The sequence below is a fragment of the Daucus carota genome, chromosome 3 (genome assembly GCF_001625215.2).
Source record: "Daucus carota subsp. sativus chromosome 3, DH1 v3.0, whole genome shotgun sequence".
In the NCBI taxonomy this organism is placed as follows: Eukaryota; Viridiplantae; Streptophyta; class Magnoliopsida; order Apiales; family Apiaceae; genus Daucus; species Daucus carota.
In genome coordinates this window covers 50703362-50725452 of record NC_030383.2, presented here as the reverse complement: position 1 = coordinate 50725452, position 22091 = coordinate 50703362, and the positions used below count along the sequence as shown (strand labels likewise).

Below are 22091 nucleotides of genomic sequence, written 5' to 3'. Positions count from 1 at the left end.
CACGTGGCCGCCCCTGATTGGGCCGGACACGTCACTGACTCACAGTAGTGTCCGCCCGAGCCAGGGGCGAACACACTGTCTTTGCACAAACATGTTCGCTCGAGGCAGGGGCTTATAAATTTTTTTTTCAGCCTTTTATGTCGGCCCGAAGATTGAATCAATTAGAATGGTTAGTTTTGTGAATTAAAAATTTGGATGGTTAATTTTGTAAAAATTGTATTATGAATGGTTATAAATCTGAAAGAGCCCTCTCCAGCTCTCACCAAAGTTTGTGACACCGACTCGCTGTCCACCAATATATGCTCCTATTTTTACAAGCAGCTTCCATCACATTGAAGTATTGAATGCGGATGGTTAAAATAATGTGCAGAAAAAATGCGAAACAAATCCCTGACAACCCATTGTTACACCACATTGTCATCAAACATATTAAGATCCTTTCCCTCCAAACAACCATTCAAATTCACCACACATGACTTGGCCAAACTTTTACAAGAATCTCCACAAGGCGACCCATTTATGCATTACAAAAAAACCCATTCCCAACTTATCGTGTCTGGCTATGCTTCTGATACTTATCTCACCAACATGCTTATTAGCATGTATTCAAATTGTGGTTGTTTGGATAGTGCTCGTAAGGTGTTTGACAAAATGTCTGGGAGAAACTTGATTACTTGGTCCTCAGTGATTTCTATGTATTCTAGACGTGGGTATAGTGAGGAAGCTATTAGGGTGTTTATGGAGTTTAGGAGAAGTTGTAATGAGAACCCAAATGAGTATATTTTAGCAAGTGTCTTACGAGCTTGTACGCAGTTGAATGGAGGGGAATTTGTGGGTCAGTTGCATTGTTTTGCTGTCAAGAGTGGTTATGATAAAGATGTTTATGTGGGGACTAGTTTGATTGATTTTTATTCGAAGAATGTGGGTGTTGAGGTGGCAAGATTGGTTTTTGATGAGTTGGTGATTAAGAGTGCAGTTACTTGGACTACTATTATTACGGGGTATGTGAAAAGTGGGTGCAGTGATGTTTCGTTAAAGTTGTTTAGTCAGATGAAGGAAACTGATATTGTTCCTGATCGATATGTCATCTCGAGTGTTTTGAGTGCTTGTGTTGTGTTAGGGTTTCTTGAAGGTGGAAAACAGACTCATGGTTATGTGTTGAGGAGGGGGACGGAGATGGATGTTTCCGTGAGTAATGTGCTTATAGATCTTTATGTCAAGTTTGGGAAAATTAGAACAGGGCGTAAATTATTTGATCATATGGTTATCAAGAATGTCATTACATGGACCACAATGATTTCTGGATATATGCAGAATTCTTTAAATTGGGAGGCAATAAAACTGTTTACAAAAATGAGCAAATTAGGTTGGAAGCCTGATGGTTATGCTTGCACTAGTGTTCTGACTTCTTGTGCTTCGCTAGAAGCTCTTGAACAAGGCAGGCAGGTCCACGCATATACTGTTAAGTACAATCTTGATGCAGATGAGTTTGTGGTAAACAGTCTAATAGATATGTACTCTAAATGTGACTCACTAACTGATGCAAGAAAGGCTTTTAGCAGTATGGTCAAGTACGATGTGATATCTTACAATGCAATTATTGAGGGTTATTCGAGACAGAAAAATCTTTCCGAAGCACTGCGTCTTTTCCATGAAATGAGGGTTAGAATAATGCATCCAAGTCTTTTAACATTTGTCAGCCTTCTTGGTCTATCAACTTCACTACTTGCTCTTGGACTGAGTATGCAAATTCATGGTCTTATTATAAAATATGGGGTCTCTTTGGAATTATATGCTGGTAGTGCCCTTGTAGATGTTTATGCAAAGTGCTCGTATGTGAAAGATGCAAGGCTTGTTTTTGAGGAGATGAATGAAAAAGATATTGTAGTATGGAACGCCATGCTGTTTGGATATGCACAACAATCAGAAAGTGAGGATGCTCTCAGGCTTTTCTTAAAATTACAGCACACAAGGCACAGGTCAAATGAGTTTACGTTTGTCGCAGTTATCACAGCTGCCAGTAATCAGGCTAGTCTCCCACATGGGCAGCAGTTTCACAACCTGCTCCAAAAATCAGGTTTAGAATTTGATCCTTTTGTTAATAATGCATTAGTGGATATGTATGCGAAGTGTGGATGTTTAGAAGATGCACGAAAGATATTCAATTCTGCAATCTGGAGAGATGTGGTCTGTTGGAATTCAATGATTTCAACATATGCCCAACATGGAGAAGCCATAGAAGCTCTTAAAATGTTTGACGAAATGATATATGAAAGAATTCAACCTAACTATGTCACCTTTGTAGGTGTGCTTTCAGCATGTGGACATGTAGGGCTTGTAGAGGATGGTTTCCACCATTTTAATTCAATGTCTAGGTTTGGAATTGAGCCAGGGACAGACCATTATGCTTGCATGGTTTCTCTCTTGGGAAAAGCTGGTAAGCTGTCTGAAGCAAAGGACTTCATTGAGAAAATGCCAATACAGCCTGCAGCTATAGTATGGAGGACCTTGCTCAGTGCCTGTAGAACTACTAATGATGCTGAGGTAGGCAAGTACGCTGCAGAAATGGCAATTTCAATTGAACCAGAAGACAGTGGATCTTATGTATTACTTTCAAATATATTTGCATCAAAAGGTATGTGGGCAGATGTTAAAAGTGTAAGGGAGAAAATGGACTGCAATGGGGTGGTGAAAGAAGCTGGATGTAGTTGGCTTGAAATGAATAATAAGGTGCATGTTTTCACCGCACGAGACAAGAGTCACCCAGAGTCCACTTTAATATATCTATTAATGGACAATCTGATATATCATATTAAAGGTTTAGACTATGTTTCAGACACAGCTACAGTGATGAACGAGTGAGAGTATAGAATAGGGGAGCTTACAATTGGAACACAAGTTCTACATTACAAATACCTGTATCCCCGTGAATCTGTATAGCCCTACACAGCTCATATTTAACCTGTACTTTTCCTGACAGAAAGGACAGTACATCACAAATAGAAAGCAGTATTTTAACCCAGTTCTGCTAAATGTTTATGCAATACAATGCAGCATTTGCAATTTGCTCATGAACAGCTATAGAAGGATCAACACATTTTCTGCTTCCTCAGATTCTGATCAAAGGGGTTGAAGATGGGTACAAAATTATGAATATATGAAACTGCGAAAGCCAAGTGTTAAAATGTGTCGAGAAGCGTAGTGGATTGCAGTTATTTTACCTGGGTCCCAAGGTAGTTCAGTTAAACATTTATATAATTATAATTCAAATCCCAACATGTCCACTTTTATACCATGCCATGTTGCTCATAACTGATATTGGATATATGGATTGAGCTGTTACTGTCAAATTTTTGTTACACTCATCTATGTGCAATGACATAGTGCATTGGTTTGGGGATCAAGTGCAAAGCACACTACAAAGAGTGAGCAAGGTATAAAGTAAAGACATTATTTAAAATTGTGCTATTCATTCTTTGCCTTCTCTTTTGTGATCTTAATCATCTAATACTTTCTGGTGTTGCAAGGTAATGGAGATGTTAGAAGTATTAGAAACATGAACTTGAAGATGAAGACGTGGACATCATAAAAAAGGTATGATGTTACGAGTTAGAATGCACATCTCAAAATGTACGTGACAGACCTGGTCCATTTGGTTTGCTCTCATATCTAATTGACATGAAACTCATGCCCAAGATTCGATGAGATTACAATATAACTTGTTTTTAAGCAGTTTGATTCAAGCTTTATATTGGTTTTCCATATCTTTTCTAGTTGAAAAATGTGGGATATATCTTCTATGGGATCAAGTTAGTTCAGACAGTAGACCCGACAATTTGAAGAATCAAAGCATGTCTAAACTTTGTTATGCTATTGCGTGTGAAGTGAAGAGTTGTCTTGTATACCAAATGTCAGGGGGTACTGAATCTGTATGATGATAACAAACAACAAATGAGTGGGTATATGTTTGAATAATTCCTAGATTTTCGTTACAAGTCAATCTGAAGGTATTTCTAATGAGGGGTCAGGTTCAATTGTGAATGGGAGAACTGTGAGAACCAAATGTTCTGCACTTCAGTGATAAAAAAAAAAAAATTTAATTGCAGAACATTTGGTTCTCCTGTATTTAAGTTGAGCAACACCCTGCATATAGATGTAGATTTTATTAACTTTTTTCTAAATAGTATGGCGTATATGAGATGTTAAGTGTATAATGCTATAGTTTATCCATTCATATGTATATTTCTATAACGAGTGTGGGTATATCTTTGTTGCTTGGGTATTGCAGGAGGACCTGCAGGCTGCAGCAGGTATTGCAGTAGGACCTGCAGAATGGTTTTAATGGCAAATAATGCATTTGTATATCATGTATTTACCGTCTTTAATTCTTTCCATACAGGATAGATCAAAATACTCCCCACAACCAAACATAGTGCTTCCTAGTTAAACTGTATAACAGGAGACCTCAGATGCTGAAAGATGTTCTTAGCGTAGTTTATGGTTTGCATAAATACAAAAATCAGGAGTCTGAATTTGAAACAGATCATAAATCATATAAGCCAGATCCCACTTGTGTATATTTTGGCCCATGGTGGCGCTGGTTGTCACAATGTCACATGCCTGTGGCTAGTGATATTAGGAATTAGGAGCAAGTAGTGTTGTGTTAAAATTTAATAATTTGCCTCATTTATAGGTGTAAAATTATCTAGGTGGAGATCAGGGCTGAGTTGAAACGGACCAAATCAAACTGACCGAGAATTGAAAAGTCAATTTTTTTTAATTGGTTTTATATATTAAGTTTAATTGACGTTTACCAGTGTAAATTATAATATTAGTGATCATTTTTTATGAAAAATAATGTGTTATGATAGTGTTATATGTTATTTTTCTTTTAAAGTGATATTTGTGTCGTGTAATTCCATATGTGTGTGGGTTTGAAAGGGTTTGGCAGGACTGATTCCTCTATTTCGGATTAAAATCTTATAATGAAATGTCAGCTTTATCCATCTGATATTTACCCTTTTATAATTGTATTATGATATAAGGATTATTCGATATACAACCCATACATTAAGGACTAAAAGCTAGGAGTAAAAAATTGAGGATCAGTGAATACCCTCTCATAAACTTGACGTGCTAAAAGATGTTTAATCATCTATCTTTAATTTTATATTATAAGTGATTTTTGATGTATTAGTTAAAAAGTTTTAATGTATATATAAGTGGTTTGAGGTAATTTTTGTTGAATCAGTTGGACTTGCCCTCCTATGAGAAGGGGAGATGTTTTGACAAATAGACACAATGAAGGGTTGTGTTGCTTGGTTAATGAATTGATTACAAAATAATAAGAATACTACTAGTGTGCTCAAAGCTCACAGGCAAAAAATAGTGTTCAGGTAGTAGATAAGAAATACGGGGACTTGTGCCAAGGCATGGCAAAAAACACAGTATAAATACATGTAAAACGGGTGAAGCATGTTATTCTTCTAATGTCACCAAGATCTGCTATGTAATCATGTGATTATAAACTTCATTGAGAAATAAAAGGGCTTCTCCAAACATATATAGTGCCAAACATTTATCATTTACTCTTTATAATTTTGTGGAGATGTCCTTTCAAAGCTAGTGTGCTTAAGACAGCAGAAGGTGCAATATTAAAATCTGGAGACAACAGGTGTAATATCATATATATCTGCTTAAAGTAGCTAGTAAGATATCAGTTCCTATATATATATGTGAGTTCATATATCTGCATTTGGCAACTTACACAGCTCAAGATGATGATGATCAGGCGACTAATGCTTCGAGCATCATTGATCTCAACAAGACAATTGATCTCAACAAGAACACTGCATGTCATCTCGAGATCAGAAACCAATGTTAAACCAGCTTCTTCCACACCCCTCAACCTCAAGAAATACCATCTTCTTTACCATGATCTCATGTTACCAAACGTATATATTCCACTTATATTTTTCTATTCCAATCCACAAGAATTGATTGATAAAGCCACAATACCGAATCTACTCAAGAACTCTTTGTCCCAGGCACTTAACAAGTACTACCCGTTTGCTGGAAGGCTCAGATCTGCAGGATCCTACGTTGATTGCAACGACGAAGGTGTTCAATTTCATGAAGCGCGAATAGCATGCACGTTGTCCGAGGTTCTGAAAAGAGCTCCTGCCAAGGAAGAAGACAAAGGCTTTGGTCATCTCTTCCCACCTCGCTCAATATGGCATAAGGTGGACGAATCTCGTCTAATGCTTGTTCAACTAAATCATTTTTCTTGCGGAGGAATCGCCTTAGCTGTGAGCCTTGCACACCGCATTGTTGATGGTAGCACTTCATTTTCATTCCTAAATTACTGGTCAAGTTTGTCACGAAGCCCTGTTGATGAAGAAAGGTTAGCACATCTTCATCCACATTTTCTGTACGAGTCGCTACCTCAATCAAGTGATGAAAATTTACTTGCAACTCAAGCTTCATATCCCGAAAAGCACTGGATCACTACAGAGGTCCTGTTTCACAACTCAAAGATAGCAGAACTGAAGGCCAATCAGGAAATACAAGACAAAACAGAGGGTGTACTAGCCGATCAAAACTACACGCGAAATGGACTCGTGACTGCACTACTTTACAGATGCGCTGTAGCGGCTGCAGCTACATCAAAATCGGGGGTCTGTCCTAAATCTGTCCTGTTCCAGTCAGTAGACGTGAGGGGAATGCTGGATCCGCCCCTGCCTAAAACAACCGTTGGGAATCTCTTTGTCTTCAATACCATTCCAACTAGCACTATGAGTGAGACAATGTTGAATCCAATGGTGACACAAATGAGAAAAGAGAAGATGAAACTCAAAGGAATCAGGAACTTGGACGGGAAAGGGACTGTGCATTTGGCCGAAAAGTTTGCAAAAATGAATCACAAGCTTTATGTGATTAGCAGCATTTGTAATTTCCCATTGTATGATGTGGTGGATTTCGGGTGGGGAAAGCCTGTTAAAGCCACACTTGTGGACGCGCCATTTGCTAATTGCTTTTTCATGGCGGATACGCCGTGCAAAGACGGTATAAAGGCGACTGTAAATTTGGAGGAGGAAGATATGAAAAACTTCAGAGCTGACAGTGGCCTCCTTGCTTATGCTTCTTTTCTTGATTGAGAGGAGTTTCAGCTTATCAGCAACAGCAACAGCAACTAGATTCAAGAGTCAAAATTTGATGCTATTTAATAAAACTGGAATCGGAGAGCATTCTGTGTTGAACACTCAGCGCTCAATCTGTTTCATGCTAACGAGGCTTTTTTGTGTGTTGTTTGCCTTGCATCTCAAGATATGTAATGTATTTTGTTAAATTTGGATGGTATTTTCTGAATGAATGGAAATTCTAAATGTGCATGATTGTATTTTGAATCAATTTAACATCTCAACGACATAAAATTTTAATTTTAATTTATTTAATAATTATTTTGTATTAACACACAAGATTTAGGGTGAAAGCCCGATATAACTGATTTCTGATTAATATTGCCCAAAATAACCATAAGCGCTAGTGGTGCCCAAAATAACCGGGAAAACTCGCATATACTGAATGCGTATATCACATTTATCATAGATACGTATCTGCTGTATGCGGATGTATACTTCATATAAGAATTACGCATCATATGAATGCGAAATCGGTGATCTAGGCGCATTTCTTGGATGCATGATCGCTCTATACGCATTTGCGTTATGCGTGGGTCTATCAATGATCACATATCAATGATCACAAATAACACATCCACTTGCACACAATCAGCCAACGACATCACTATACCAACAAAATCCATCTATCTTTACATCCACAAAAAACCCCAAATCCTATATTTATTAAAGGAACTCCAAACCCTGTTTAAAACTTTATCCTACATCATACAAACAATAACATCAAAATGATATAATTACATTACAGTAATCATAAATCTTTCTGATTCTTATCATTCAACACAAGTTAGACAATTTCAAAGTATGAACATTGAAATTTTTTGAATAAAAATCGAGTAAGATGCTACTCATTCTGTAAAGAAAGTTATGGGTAGACTATATTTCCAATCACATGGATAAACGAAGTTAGGATTATGTAGATATTTGACTTTGAATTTGGATGAGGAAGAAAGTATGTATATATTAGTTATGTGTAAAAGTCTAAAAGATGCAGAGAGAATGAGATGATGAGTTGGTGAGTCAGGGAGTTTTTTTTTTTTTTTTTTTTTGACAGAAAATACACTTGCTCGTATCGATAAAACGCCAATACTCCGAGGAGTTTCTTTCATTCAAAAAAGCTTATCATCTAACCGAAAGACATGAAAATGTCTCCGGAAGTTTAGACAATAAGACCTTAATGTCCGAAAAGAAATGTCCCAACTTGTAAGACCACGCTACCTGAAACAAATACAATTCATTAATAACAAGAAAATATAATAAATTTAATAAATAAAATCAATATAGTTTATCAAATTAAAAGATGGTAAAAGTGAATGAAATGATAAATATAAAAATCATTCGACAAAAAAAGATAATATAAAAAACAGAAAAAAAATATATATCTAACCAAAGGGGGACCCTTTGGCTAGATATATCACAAGGTAAATAATTACTAAGAATAATTAATGATAAAAGTATTAATATATAAAATTGCAATCTTCAAAAAATATCTAAAATTTTAAGTAACAAATTAAATAAAATGTAATAAACAAGCCAACAAAATGGCACTGAATTGCCGTTTATTAGGCCAAGAATATACGCCATCAATCATGGCCACCCATAAATGGTACAAATAAAAGCCAAATCAAGACTGCAAGTCAATATACACCAGTTAACATAATGCATTAAACTCCAATCAATGAGAATTAAAGCATTTAGAGCATATATATACAAGCAATTATTCAAGAAAAAATAAAATTCAAAGATTAACACCAATCAAGTGAGTCAACTTACCATTTAAAAACTAAAATTTAAACTGCAATAACTACTATTAAAGCCAATTTAATTTAATAAAAGAGGCCAAAAACCTTATTAATTTTACAAAGCAAAGCCTTTAATCATGCAATAAAATTAATGAAAATATTTTTGATTTTATATTGTATCTGTATACGCATTTAGTTTATGCGTGGTTGTTTGGGTAAAAAGGGCAACATTCCCGACAAACGGTATTTTGGGCACAGAATAGGTAAATATTAGTTATTTTGGGCATTTTCTCCAAGATTTACGATTGATAATTCAATAATTTAACATGAAAAAATTACAATACAATTTTTTAATCAATTATCTCTATATAATAATAAATATATTTTATTTAATAATAATAATAATAATAATAATAATAATAATAATTATAATAATGTATTAGTATGCAGAACAGTATTTAATATAATAAATTATTACAAATATGTGACAAATTGACACACATCCATCAATATGAAGAGTTTATATATCGTCCAGTTACATTATCTGGTCTCCTTCGTTCATTCAGTTCATTTACAACACTAACAAACAATCTCAATAACTAAAATTTACTCGTTCAGCTATCTTTGCCCCATCTACCCATGAACAAATGGGGCTAAAGTCTCTCCTTTTACCTTTAAAAAAAAAAGCTTTTAATTTGAAAAGAAAGAGAAATGGCTTTCATTTGTACTATATTATTCGTTCTTATCACTAACTTAGAAGTCATTTGTACTTTATTATATTGTTATACTAATTAACTACTAAAATTGATGTTTACCATGTAATTATAACAAAATAATAATGTATTCAACTAGCTATTCTGTTTTGTTTATGCTCCATTGTTCTGTATAGTGTATGGGACTAGAATTGTAGAACAGTAGAAGTGATAACTCTAGATCCCGTTCCGGTAGCTCCTCCGCCGTGCACGGGTGTTTTGCGGTGTAGCTGCTGGTCGGGTGTCTGCAGAACAACACCGGAGGGGGATTTGAGCGCCGTGACGCCTCCGGCGTGAGAATGAGTGCAGGTATCGGAATAGATGAACGGAAAATAAGCTATCTATATGTGGTGGGTGAAGGTGGTGTATGGTGGCTATATGTTGGCTGTATGGTGGCTGTGTGTTTGTATTTAAACTGAGTGCTTAAGTGTGTGCAAAAATATGAGTGTAGAGAGAATGTAACCCTTAAACTCTTGATCCTTGGTCTATTTATAGGCCAAGGATTAGGGTTTAGGGGTGCGTACCTGGATCCTGGTCCTACACGTGTAGGGGTTTGATCCCCTACACGTGTCCAGGTGTCAGCGTATGAATAGTCTTTTGGAATGTTTCCTGGCTTTTCTCTATTGCCAGTAGTTGACCGTTGCAAGTGGTCCATGTCATGTCAGTATGGGCTTGTACAGTTTGTCGGTTTGGCCTTACTTGGACCCCGGGTAAAGGGAGGTATCCGGGTCCAAAATATGGTCCGGGTTGTATGGCTGAGCGGGGTTGCCTGTCGCTTGCTGTGGCTAGGTGTCAATCCGGGTAAAAACCTTTGTATCGGGTCCGGATTTAATGGGACCGGGTCATACCCTATCATTTGCCCCCCACTCCCTTATATAGATTCTCTATGTGAGTGAGTAGAGGGTCCTGGCTGATCCGGATGAGGCTTGGGGATTTTTTCTTTGTTTGGGTAGACCCGGGTGAGGGGGTAATATCGTTTGCTTTTGTTCTCCTACCCGGGTAAGACCGGGCAAGAGGTAGGATTGTTTGCTTTTGTTCTCCTACCCGGGTATGTCCGGGTAAGAGATGGAGGCTTTGCTGTCCGTGATAAGGGTTGGTCCGGGCAGAGGTCGTATTCTCTGCTTTTTGCCCCCTATCCTGGTTGAATCCGGGTTAATGAAGGGGTCCGGGTTCGGTAGAAGTGAACCGATAGCTTCTTGGGGGGAATTTGTTGGGTTTTCGTAACCGTTTCATTAATGTGTTTTTGAAATTTGCACCATCATGCCTTTTGAGAGGGTTAATGATAACAGCTGCAATAATTAACTTCCCAGCCAATCTGAGACCGCCACGTGGAACTTGATGTTGTGAGTATAAATAACCCCCCCAGGGGTTGTCTTTTCATTTTTTATTCGCACTTCCTCAGTTTCTTCTTGCTTTCAACCGCAGTTCGAGCATTTTCAGTGGCTTTGGAGCATTGTCGGAGTTGTAGGGCGTCTTCTTGCTCGCGTGTTCTTCCGTTTTTGTTCCTTACTCCCGTAAGTTTCATTTTGAATTTTTTGGCTCCTTTTTTGTAGCTTGTCGTTGTATGATCTTGTTTGTTGCTATCGCGAATGCTCTTGTATCTTGTGTTTGTAACTGATATTTGGGTCGTATATTTGGGAAAATGGTTCGATTTTGGGTGATTTTATGCGTTTGGATGGGTGTTTGAGGTCGAATGTCTGGGTTTTTGTTGGATTTTGGGTTTCGAATAGCTCTTTGTTTGTTGGGTTTTTGATCTCAAGATCTGGGTTCAACATGAATGTTCTTCGCCATGTATGTGTATATATGTTTGTATGTATTGGTGGGATTTTGGTTTTGATCGTGATTTTGATTTGAAACCCGTCTGTGAACTATTTGTGCCCCTTGGGATTCTTGGGATTTTGCTTGAACCCGGGTCGGGGTTTCCTACCCGGGTTGGGTAGGTAGCATTATGGTTTTTTATGTAGATATGGGGAGTACTCGAGTAGAGGGGTGTTTATGATGTGTAGGTGAATTCGGGTAGGCGTTACTTTTTAGACTTCCAACTTTCCTTTGTTGTCTGGTACTTGTAAGATTTTCCCATGATGGTAGGGTTGTGGAATGTCTGCGTTTCTTGTGTTTCCTTGATGAATCCGGGTAGCTGTAGTTGTATTCCTGTAGTTCCCCTGTTTATTGCTTTTCACATAGATCTAGGACAGGATCCGGACCTATATAAAACTTGTAATAAAATTGGTTGAATCTTAAACTGACCCGGACTCTCCTTTTCCTTAGGTCCATGGTCCGGATCCATAAGAGGGCCAAGAAAGATATTGTTGCCTTTAATTAAATTAAGAATTGATTTAGAGAGAGAGAGTCGGTGAATCGACATTGTTCGAAAGTTTGGTTGGAAGTTTAAGATACCTAACTTTCACTTTTCCAAATATTATGTATGTAATTGGATTAGTTAATAGGTTTATAGAGAAGTAGAAGCATGATCACTTCATTGGACTTAAATGGATTTTGAGATAGATCAAAGGTACACTTGATCATAGTTTGTTTTACACGCATTCTCAAGATTAGTCAGCTCGGCTGTATTTTTGTTGTCATTAAAGAAGCAAGAAACAGTTGCTCTCTCAACATATAAAGATGAGTATATTGTCATGGTAGCAGAGTGCCAAGCTATGTGGTTAAATTATATTTTTGGCGAGTAAAATTTTACATAAGAAGATCTGGTAACTATTTATATGGATATTAAATCCGCAATTTCACTTGCTAAAAATCCGTGTCGCACAGCCGAAGTAAACACATCATTATTAAATATCATTATCTTTGAGAATAAGTAAATGACAAACTTATGGACTTGGTGCACTGCAGGTTCGATAAAAATTTCGTGTGTATATATATATATATATATATATATATATATAACTTTCTTCTCTCTCTCTCTCTCTCTCTCTCTCTCTCTCTCTCTCTATATATATATATATATATATATATATATATATATATATATATATATATATATATATATGAAACCGTTGAAGCGAAATACATTTCAAAAAATGAAAATCAAGCTCGAAATGTGAAGTCGAGTTTGAGGGAGAGTGTTAGAATTTAAACTCAAAAGCATGATATTAAATGAATAAAACAAAGTAGTTAAAATTTGCATGTTATAAGAAATATGGTGGACATATTATCTTCATGCATGCATGCATGCATGGTCAAATAATAAGCTTTAAGTATACTATAAATGAGTTAAAGAAAATAAAGGTGGCTGCACATGGGAGAAATTAAATGTGGATGTGCATGACAAGAAAAGAAACAAACTACAGGTCTTGTAATCATGTCCATAGAATAAGTTGGCTATTAAACTGAAGAAGATGTTATCCATAAGGCTTGGTCAAAGAAAGAAACAATAACTCCTGAAACAAATATGTAGTATGTAAGGAATGATGTTGTTATATATCATGAAGCCTATAAATAAAGTGCAAGTATGCATGTAAGTCGTAATGAAGTGAAATTATAATAGAGAGTAATAGAAAGAAGAAGCTCTATATCAAGAAGGCTTAAGCCTTGTATGTGGAAAAAACAAATAAGCTATAGCTTGTGTGAATGTTTTAGTATGTGTGTCCATGATAAAAATAACATGCATGTGAACCCGCCTTCATTTTAGACCGTATCAAAATTTCTTATAAATCATAAGAAATACAAAATAGTTGCCTTCATTGGTATAAAAAAAATATATCGGGTGCATGATTGTGTTTAGTCTAAAGCTCGTCATGAGTGCAAGCATCTCCGGTGCACTGCTTCTTTTTTACTTTCTCTTTAGTCTTGTGTACAGCATCTCCTACAGCCCCTGCTGCCGATTTAGCAGATTTTTCAACCGTTGATTTACTTGATCCAAAAGTCTTCTTTGCCGCCTCTTTCATCCGTTGGTTTGGCTTCTCTTCATCCACTTCTTCTTCAACCTTCGGCCTGAAACTGAAATTTCCATTTTCTCATTAGTTGTAAACTTTATATATAAGAAGTGTCCATATCCAAAATTTCCGGATCAAGTAGAAAATTCTTGAGCACTTAAATATACTCTTAAAATGAATCCGAATGACACAAGTCTTGATTTAATTGGCTATAAATGTATTCAATATAATGGACCTCCCTGCATTCACAATAGTATCACCAATTATTGAAATATGATTCAAAATTTGCCCCACCTTTCTATCCCCGGCTGATTCTGTCATTGTATAAAGAGGGGGGTGAGAAAACAAAATGATAGCTAAAAACAAAGCAAACTTACTCGATATTCGGAGGAAAGTAGTGTTTCTGAGCATCGTTGACAAGTACTTTAAGCTTCTCCCAAGAAGTTAAGGAATGTGTTTTTACTAAAGAATATATGTCTCTTACTCTATCAGAAAGAGTTTGTTTTTCTTGCTCAAACGCAACGGTGGAGATTATAATCTGAGGGAAGAGTATGATGAGTGAAAATACAAAGAGGGTGACATTTCTCTGGGATTTTTCCATGCTTTAATTCAAGCTGATAAAAGAAGAATGTGATAATTTTTTGATTGCAAAACAAGTTAAGTTTGAACAAGAGGTTGTATATGAAAAAGACACGTGGGGGATTTCTCATGCACCTAGGCATAGTCGTGGCTGAATGTTTCAACATAATAATCTATTTCCACTCCGACGGAAAAGTAGTGAAAGAGTAGGAGAAAAGCGAGTAGATGATTCTAATATCAAGCTATAAAACATGACTAAACAAACCAAAATGAAACAGAACACAAAATATTAAACTTCTCTTTAAGAGGAATCGACATGTCATTGCTGTGATCATTCCAGATGAAACTTATACGTCTTCCTCATCGAAATTCTCAGTGGCCTTTATAGCATCTGTACTTGCAGAATTTAACATATAAAATAATTAGGCATCATTTGGAAACAATAATTTCAATTTCAAACCAAGGATTTGAATTCCAGAATTTTAAGTCCAAATTTTTAGTTTGGTAAAAATGAAACTTTCATATCGAGAACTTTTAAAATCTAACCTTTTTTGGGAACATTATATTTTATCGTGGATTTTTTTCTTATAGACGAATTATTAAATGAAATATCTCGAATAAATTTATTAAAAATAGAAGAAAAAAATGATATAAATTTGAATCTCGAGAAAATAATTCTCCAGAAAATTTTTTTGAGGAAACATTTCCCGAGAAATATTTTTTGAAAATATTTCTCGGATTTTCTTTGGAAACACTTCCCGCGGAAAAAATGTCCTAGGAAATATTTCTTGAGAAAAACTTCTTGGGAATCATATCCTCGAGAAAAATTGCTTAGTAAAAAATTTCTCGAGGAAAATTTGTAGGAAAATTTTCTTCAAATATATTCCGGGAAAAATTTCTTAAGAAAAAAAGCCAAATAATTCCTATGGTAATATTTTCTTTGAAAAATAGTCTTAGATAAATTGATTGTGATCCTAAAGGATGGAAAGTCAAGAAAAAAAAATTGTGAATTTCAAATGACTACTTTTTGTGTGTCATTTCAAATCCCAAAAAATTATGTCAGATTTTACCAACATGGAATTCATCAATTTCAAATCCGAATTCTCATGTAATTGTCAAACACTAGATTTGATCAATGATTGAAATTCAAATGATTTACAAGTGCCCAAACAGACTTTTAAGGAATGGCTTGTCAACGATCGATCATGGCTATAGCCAGTGTTGTGAAAAGCGCAAATCGGTTTTAAGCGGTTGAAGGACCTTCTAGCGCTTAAGCGGTAAAGCGGACGCTTAAGCGGAATTTTAAGCGGGTCAATAAGCGGATTAATAAAATATAATTAAATATTTAGTTATAATATCAATATATATAAATAATATTATGTTATGGTAGGAATTTAAATTTTTAATATATATATATATATTAACTTTTTAATAGAATTATAGTTATATAATAATAAAAAAATATTTGAAAAATTAAAAAATTATGAAGTCAACATCATTTTGACCGCTTAATTACCGCTTAATCCGCTTAACAGCCGCTTAATCCGCTTAATTTTCAAAAACGTTTAATCACCCGTTTAATACAAAATCGAAGCGTTTTTGGGCCGATTCCGCTTAGGCGGCTGCTTAATCGGCCGCTTAATGCGCTTTTTACAACACTAGCTATAGCCCTTCCCATCCAAAATGTACCTCACTATATAATGGGAAGTTGCATATGCTACTAATAAGATAAAGATTGTGATTTCTTCGTACTTTTCTACCAATGCGAGTAGCTTCTTTCCAATCCATACTCATTATTCCTTTATTTAGGTCACCAATTGTTTAATTGTGTCTCACTCATAGTATCATCGTGATTAAAAAGATATTTCCAACATGATTTTTAGACAGTGGTGGTTCGACTAAAGGCCAGATGTCTACTTCTTGAAAAAAAATAGACTTGGGATAAACACCGGAATCTGAAGTAGCTAATGCAGCTATAGCACACTACGTGTGTAATTTTGTTCCACTACTACAACATTAACTATATCATCTATTTTTTCGGTTGCTTTGAGTCGTGCTATCTTTGAGTTGTGAAACATCAACTCTGTAGATGATTTTGTTATTTGTTCTGATACAAAATGAGGACGGAGAGGTACTAGCTTCCCTCTGTAATTTTCTCTTCTATTCTTGCTGGTATTTTAAAATTTGATGTTAGTCACATATTTTTTTGACAGATGAAGATGCGTTGTTTGATCAATCTCCATCTCTATAAAGTAATTCATTATACCCAAGTCTATAATCTGAAACATTTCGATCATTTGTTTCTTTAAATTATTGATAATTGTCATGTTACTTCTTGTAATAATGAGATCATCAAAATAAAGGGAAAGAGATAATAGATCATGTCCTTCCACTTGATGTATGGAGTAACATTATTTTGACTTTTCGTGAATCCGTGTTGATGAAAATATGGTTCAATTCGACTCTACCATGCTCGTGGTGCTTTCTTATGTACATACAATGCCTTTATCTATTTTAGAACTATGTTTACTTTTATTTTTATTTTATATCTTGTTAGTGTTATGTATCAGTCTATCACAATGATAGCATGGACTTACGTGATCAAGAATATATGAGTAACAATTGTATCTTCAGACAATTATTATAAAAGGTATGTCTTGATTACTAAATAAACATAGGACTGTTGGGTATCAACCAATATAAATTGGATTCCATTTTGGGTTAATAATTATAGAATTAAACTATATTGGAGTTTGGATATGAGAATTAGATTATACTTTAGCTAAGTTTTAGACGATTATATATACAAAGTCATATTATGTTTGTTATGTATGCTCAAGATGTAGACTTTGGTATTTCTTGCAAAGAGGATGTTTGAGACTCCAAGTTTGATTGATCGTATTATTGATAATAGATCAATATTACAAGCAAGGACATGAGTTTTTCGTGTGAATATTTTTGTATGTGTGATTTGCATTAGAAGGTGAATCTCGTATTTTTATCCATAACAGTGTTATCAAGAGCCAAAGATCGTGATAAATGAGGATAGAGGAAAAATCAGGATCCAAATGATATGATAGAGTATGATGAAGGACTTGTTGCCTAATAACCTCCAAAAGTGGGAAGAGACATAATTATGTGAGGTATGGAAGTTTCCCTCGTATTGTGGATCAATCAAGATGTTATTGAGAAGTTGTTTCTAAAGAAAGATTTGTTCAGACTCAAGATAGAAGAAAATGAAAGGTATCATCAAAATTGTTTCGATGTCTTAATAAACAGGTTAATCATTTGGATGATACAAGTGATGTTCTGTTATATTGCATAGAAATGTAAGAAAGATTGTAGAAGGCGGGGGGGGGGGGGGGGGGTTGAAAACAATCTTTTAAAACTTAAATGATTAAAGGATGTAAACACAAACAAATTGCAGAATAGAAATAACACCAAGTATTTAAAAATACGGGTGGACTGTTTGATCCATCCCTGAAAATATATTAAGAAGAATCTGTGGATTTTTACAAACTCACAGCGGTTGGTTTTCAACACTAGAACTCACAAGTAAAAACTCTAGCTCTACTAATATTCGAACAGTTCTAATGTTACTACTATCTTAGTTATATATCCCAAGTTTACAAAGATAACTAGAATACAAAAATTGCACTCTAAACTATAATTTTCTGCACCACATTTGTCTTATGCATGTCTTCTGAATTGTCTTTATCTTTGACTGATCTTCTTCAGATTATCCAAGTTACATTACACAAAAGATGTGTTTTTGTTTCTTCTTTATTGTCCGGAATAGGCTACCATGTCCAAATTAGTGTAATCAACCCATGTGATCTGTCAGAATTAAGCTCTAGTCACTTTCAACGGCTGCTGATTCATCCGTTGAAATATAACTCATCTGTTGATTGATTTACAAACTTCATCCGTCGAGTTCTGTACAAGCTTTAGCTGCTGAGATTTCTTGAGATTCATCCGTTGAAAGTTGTATAGAATTCATCAGTTGAAATGTTGAGATTCATCCGTTGATCATCATTCACTTAAATAAAATTACACGGCATTGGATATTTACAATTAGCCATCCTATTCTACCTAGCCGTTGATGCATCTTAAGATAAAACATATAACATTTACAACTGACAAAATGATAAAAATTCTAATTGAACATGCTACAAAGTGTTATGTTATCATCAAAACTTATTGATTCCTAACATGTTCTTATAAAGGCTAAAGGATGAAGAAAGCAAGAATCGTGTGACTCATCAAATGGAAAGGGATTTTATAGGTGGATATACCATTATGTTCAAGAGCGATGGTTTGGAGGTCCCTACGTGAAATTTGGCGATACTCAAGTTTTAAGAATGAGACACGGAGATTCTTGTTTGAGGGGAGGCATTGACGGATAGACGTTTGTATCTCAATGGTGACCGTTGATCCAGTTACGAAATTGTATTGGGGTAAAGCTAGCGATTATTAAGTAATATGAAATTACAACGATAGCATGGTCGTGGGTGATACAAGATATATATAAGTAATAATTATATGTTTTGATAATTATTATAAGAAATAAGGGGAGGATTGTTGGGAATTAAGCCTATATGAATTGGATTTAGATTTGAGTTAAAAATTTAAGAATTAGAATCATGTTTGTTATGTATACTCAAGGTGTAGACTTAGGTGTCGTTTGCGGAGTGGATGCTTGAGTATTGGCAGGTATCGCTTGCAGAGCGGATACTTGATTATAAGTTGGGATGTGGGTTTTCCGCATTATATATATATATATATATATATATATATATATATATATATATATATATATATATATTTGTGTACTTTGTATTAGAAGACGAATCTCGTATTTTTATCACTAGCATGTAGTTACTTGATATATATTTCTTTTTCCAAGAATCCATTAAGAAATGCATATTTCACACCAAGTTGGTAAATATTTCATTTACATTGTGTGCGGTTAGCGGATGATATGAAAAGAACCTCTGGATACTTGTTTTCACTCAGAAATGGTATATTTTTCTGGCTTAGCCGAAAACAAGCTATAGTTAAAAAATAAAATTAATAATATATTTTAATTAATAATACAATAAAATTTTAATAATAATTCAAATAATTTCGAATAATAACAAAATAACATCAAAACAAAAAAACATAATAATACGTGATTATCAATACCCGCAATGTTTCATTACGGATAGTTTGACATATGCAAATACATGTATCATTTATCGCCACAATGATTCATTGCGAGTAGATTTGGTACCCGCAATGATTTATTACGGGGAGAATTGGTACCCGCAATGAAACATTGCAAGGATAAATTGAAAAAGAAAAAGAAAAAGGGTCTAAACTAATACTAAGTTTCAAATCCCTGCAATATCTCATTACATGATGTTTTAAAAAAAATTAATTTATATAAATAGTTTATATTACTATAAATTCAAATGAAATTATTTATTTTAATATAAATAACATAATAAATAAATAGTTTATATTATTAAAATTTTAAATGAAATTATTTAGTTGAATATAAATAATATAATAATTAAATTTATTTCAGTTACAAAGTAAAAATTATAATTAAAATAGAAAAAAAAACTCGTGGAAGGGCAGTTTCGGAGAGTATTGCTGAGGAAATTGCCTAGATTCCCGCAATGTTTCATTGCGGGTACTCGATTTTTTCCCATAATAAAACATTGTGGGGAGCCCTTTTCATCCGAAGGTCATGATTTAGTGGTTACTTACCCGATAATGGATGTATAACAAACCTATATATATATATATATATATATATATATATATATATATATATATATATATATGTCGCGCTCAAGAGAGAACCGGTCTTTAAAATAGAACCATAGGACCACTAAGGTTTTGGTGCAGAACCCTAAATTTTGAACAGATTTTTAGGATTTAAATCTAAATACATGTTTTTTCATCGTTGTGTGTGTTCAATAATAATTTTAAAATATAATACATAAATATCGACATTTTTTTGCATGTGAAGTTCTACGGCAGAACCCTAACTAATACTCAAAGTCTGCTGCTGAACCCTACCTATTACTAAAATAAGATAAGGGTTCAGTTCTCTATTGAACATGACCGTATATATATATTATTTCACTAACTCATTTAAATATGTTTTACATCTATACATGTCCCTGGATTAATGATCGTCACAAATGATTATATCAAACCAATTTTAAAATATCAAACTTCGATCAAATAATATACTCAACAAATCAGTGTTAACATAAAAATCTCATATATCAAATTATGTTGTGCTAGTTCGAGTTGCATTAAAATATGTTGATATACTAGATATTATTAATATTATTCGCTCATTTTTAATACAAATTTATATATAAAAATTTATAAAATCAAATATATTATAAAACATTTAACCTAAAAAAATCGAGATAATAATTTTTAATAATATATTATAGATATGGCTCGTGCCGTGCACATGCTTTTATACTGGTTCTTGTTTTCTTAAATTTCATGAGGTGGTAAAATTTTTTTTTGTTTATTTATTTATTGTTAATTATGATGTCATACGTGAGTAGTTCTCTTGTTTGTTGCTTTTTCTTACGTTACTCGCATAAATCTATCCGCACGGTACATAGAATCCGGCGGATGGATGAATGGATGAGAAAAGCAGCGCAAACAGCAGCAGCGAAAGCGATCCACCACATCAACCACTCATCCCAAACCTCCCAGATCACATCTCCCTCCAATGCATTGCACGAATCCCAAGGCTCCACCTTCCTTCCCTATCTCTCATCTCCAAATCTTTCCATTCCACTCTCCACTCCCCCGAATTCTTCGCAACTCGCTCCCTTCTCAACTCCACTCAGCAATCTCTCCACCTCAACATCCGACTCAACTCGTCTTTCAATTGGTACACTCTAAATCAGAGACCCCATGTTGCTAAACAGCCTTATTTGCTGACCCCACTTGCCGGAATCAAGAATCAGCCTGTTGGGGCTTGTTTTGCTGTGTTGGGGTTCAAAATTTATGTAATTGGGGGGTCTGTTAATGAGATTGCGTCGAATATTGTCTGGGTTTTTGATTGTAGGTTTGGCAAGTGGGAGATTGGGGCTAAAATGAGGGTTTGTAGGGAATTCGCTGCGGCGGGGGTGGTAAATGGGAAGATTTATGTGATGGGTGGTTGTGTGGGGGATAATTTTGTGAAATCGAGTAATTGGACCGAGGTTTTCGATCCCGCGGTTGGGGTTTGGAAGGGGGTGGAGAGTCCCGTTGAGATTAGAGATAAGTGGATGCATGCTAGTTGTGTTTTAGATGGGAGGATTTACGCAATGGCGGATAGGGGTGGGGTTGTTTTTAATGCGGGGACAGGGGAATGGGGGAGGACTGTCCCGAAAAGGCTTGATTTAGGGTGGAGGGGACGGGCTGCGGTGGTGGGTGGGGTTGTGTATTGTTATGATTTTTTGGGGAAGATTAGGGGGTATAATGTGGAGAAAGATGTGTGGAAGGAGTTGAGAGGGGTGGACAAGAGTTTACCAAAGTTCTTGTGTGGGGCGACAATGGCTAGTTTAAATGGCAACTTGTGTGTGGTGTGGGAAAGGAAAGGGGGCAAGAAAGAGGTGGACATTATGTGTGCGGAGATTGAGGTTTGGAAGGATAATGATGGGGGGTTGAGTGGATCGGTTTTGTGGTCGGATGTGGTACTTCGTGTTCCGTTTGGGTCTTCAGTAGTGCATTGCGTCTCTGTGGATTTGTGAGTTACTGGATATATGCTGTTATTCTATGTCATATCAATTATCAAATTAGAATTTATTGAAAGCATATGTACATTGTACACATGTGTGTTTTAACTATATCTTTGATAATTACTAAATTGGAATAATATTTGGTTTGCGAAATGTAGACATTCTGTGACATGTCCAC

General features: G+C 35.2%; 4 protein-coding genes across 5 annotated transcripts; 3 read left to right on the top strand and 1 right to left on the bottom strand.

Annotated features, from left to right (window-relative positions):
- The first annotated feature begins 219 nt into the window (after nt 1-219).
- On the top strand, nt 220-5781 carry LOC108210383 (pentatricopeptide repeat-containing protein At4g39530). 2 transcript variants are annotated; one of them, XM_017381639.2, is made up of 3 exons: nt 220-3434; nt 3528-3594; nt 4289-5781. In XM_017381639.2, the coding sequence occupies exon 1, from the start codon at nt 376-378 to the stop codon at nt 2860-2862; it is 2487 nt and encodes an 828-aa protein (XP_017237128.1). In that variant the 5' UTR covers nt 220-375; the 3' UTR covers nt 2863-3434; nt 3528-3594; nt 4289-5781. The 2 variants fall into 2 exon arrangements, with proteins under 2 accessions (XP_017237128.1, XP_017237127.1); XM_017381638.2 differs by having other exon boundaries at nt 3528-5781.
- LOC108212639 (acyltransferase Pun1) lies at nt 5778-7157 on the top strand. Its single transcript, XM_017384361.1, has one exon. The coding sequence runs from the start codon at nt 5778-5780 to the stop codon at nt 7155-7157; it is 1380 nt and encodes a 459-aa protein (XP_017239850.1).
- Nucleotides 7158-13303: 6146 nt separating this feature from the next.
- On the bottom strand, nt 13304-14451 carry LOC108213921 (uncharacterized). Its single transcript, XM_017385705.2, has 2 exons — nt 13964-14451; nt 13304-13650 (listed from the first exon to the last, which is right to left on the bottom strand). The coding sequence occupies exons 1-2, from the start codon at nt 14185-14187 to the stop codon at nt 13437-13439; spliced, it is 438 nt and encodes a 145-aa protein (XP_017241194.1). The 5' UTR covers nt 14188-14451; the 3' UTR covers nt 13304-13436.
- Nucleotides 14452-20757: 6306 nt separating this feature from the next.
- LOC108210716 (F-box/kelch-repeat protein SKIP6) lies at nt 20758-22066 on the top strand. The gene has a single exon (XM_017382106.2). It carries the CDS (start codon nt 20825-20827, stop codon nt 21923-21925), a length of 1101 nt encoding a protein of 366 aa, XP_017237595.1. The 5' UTR covers nt 20758-20824; the 3' UTR covers nt 21926-22066.
- Nucleotides 22067-22091: the final 25 nt, after the last annotated feature.

Bases quoted from the DNA above. Each gene is read 5' to 3' on its own strand.
- LOC108210383 (XM_017381639.2), top strand. From the start codon at position 376: ATGCGAAACAAATCCCTGACAACCCATTGTTACACCACATTGTCATCA.
- LOC108212639 (XM_017384361.1), top strand. From the start codon at position 5,778: ATGATGATGATCAGGCGACTAATGCTTCGAGCATCATTGATCTCAACA.
- LOC108213921 (XM_017385705.2), bottom strand. From the start codon at position 14,187: ATGGAAAAATCCCAGAGAAATGTCACCCTCTTTGTATTTTCACTCATC. The intron at 13,651-13,963 runs GTAAGTTTGCTT...TGGAAATTTCAG, and splicing joins TACTTTCCTCCGAATATCGA to TTTCAGGCCGAAGGTTGAAG.
- LOC108210716 (XM_017382106.2), top strand. From the start codon at position 20,825: ATGGATGAGAAAAGCAGCGCAAACAGCAGCAGCGAAAGCGATCCACCA.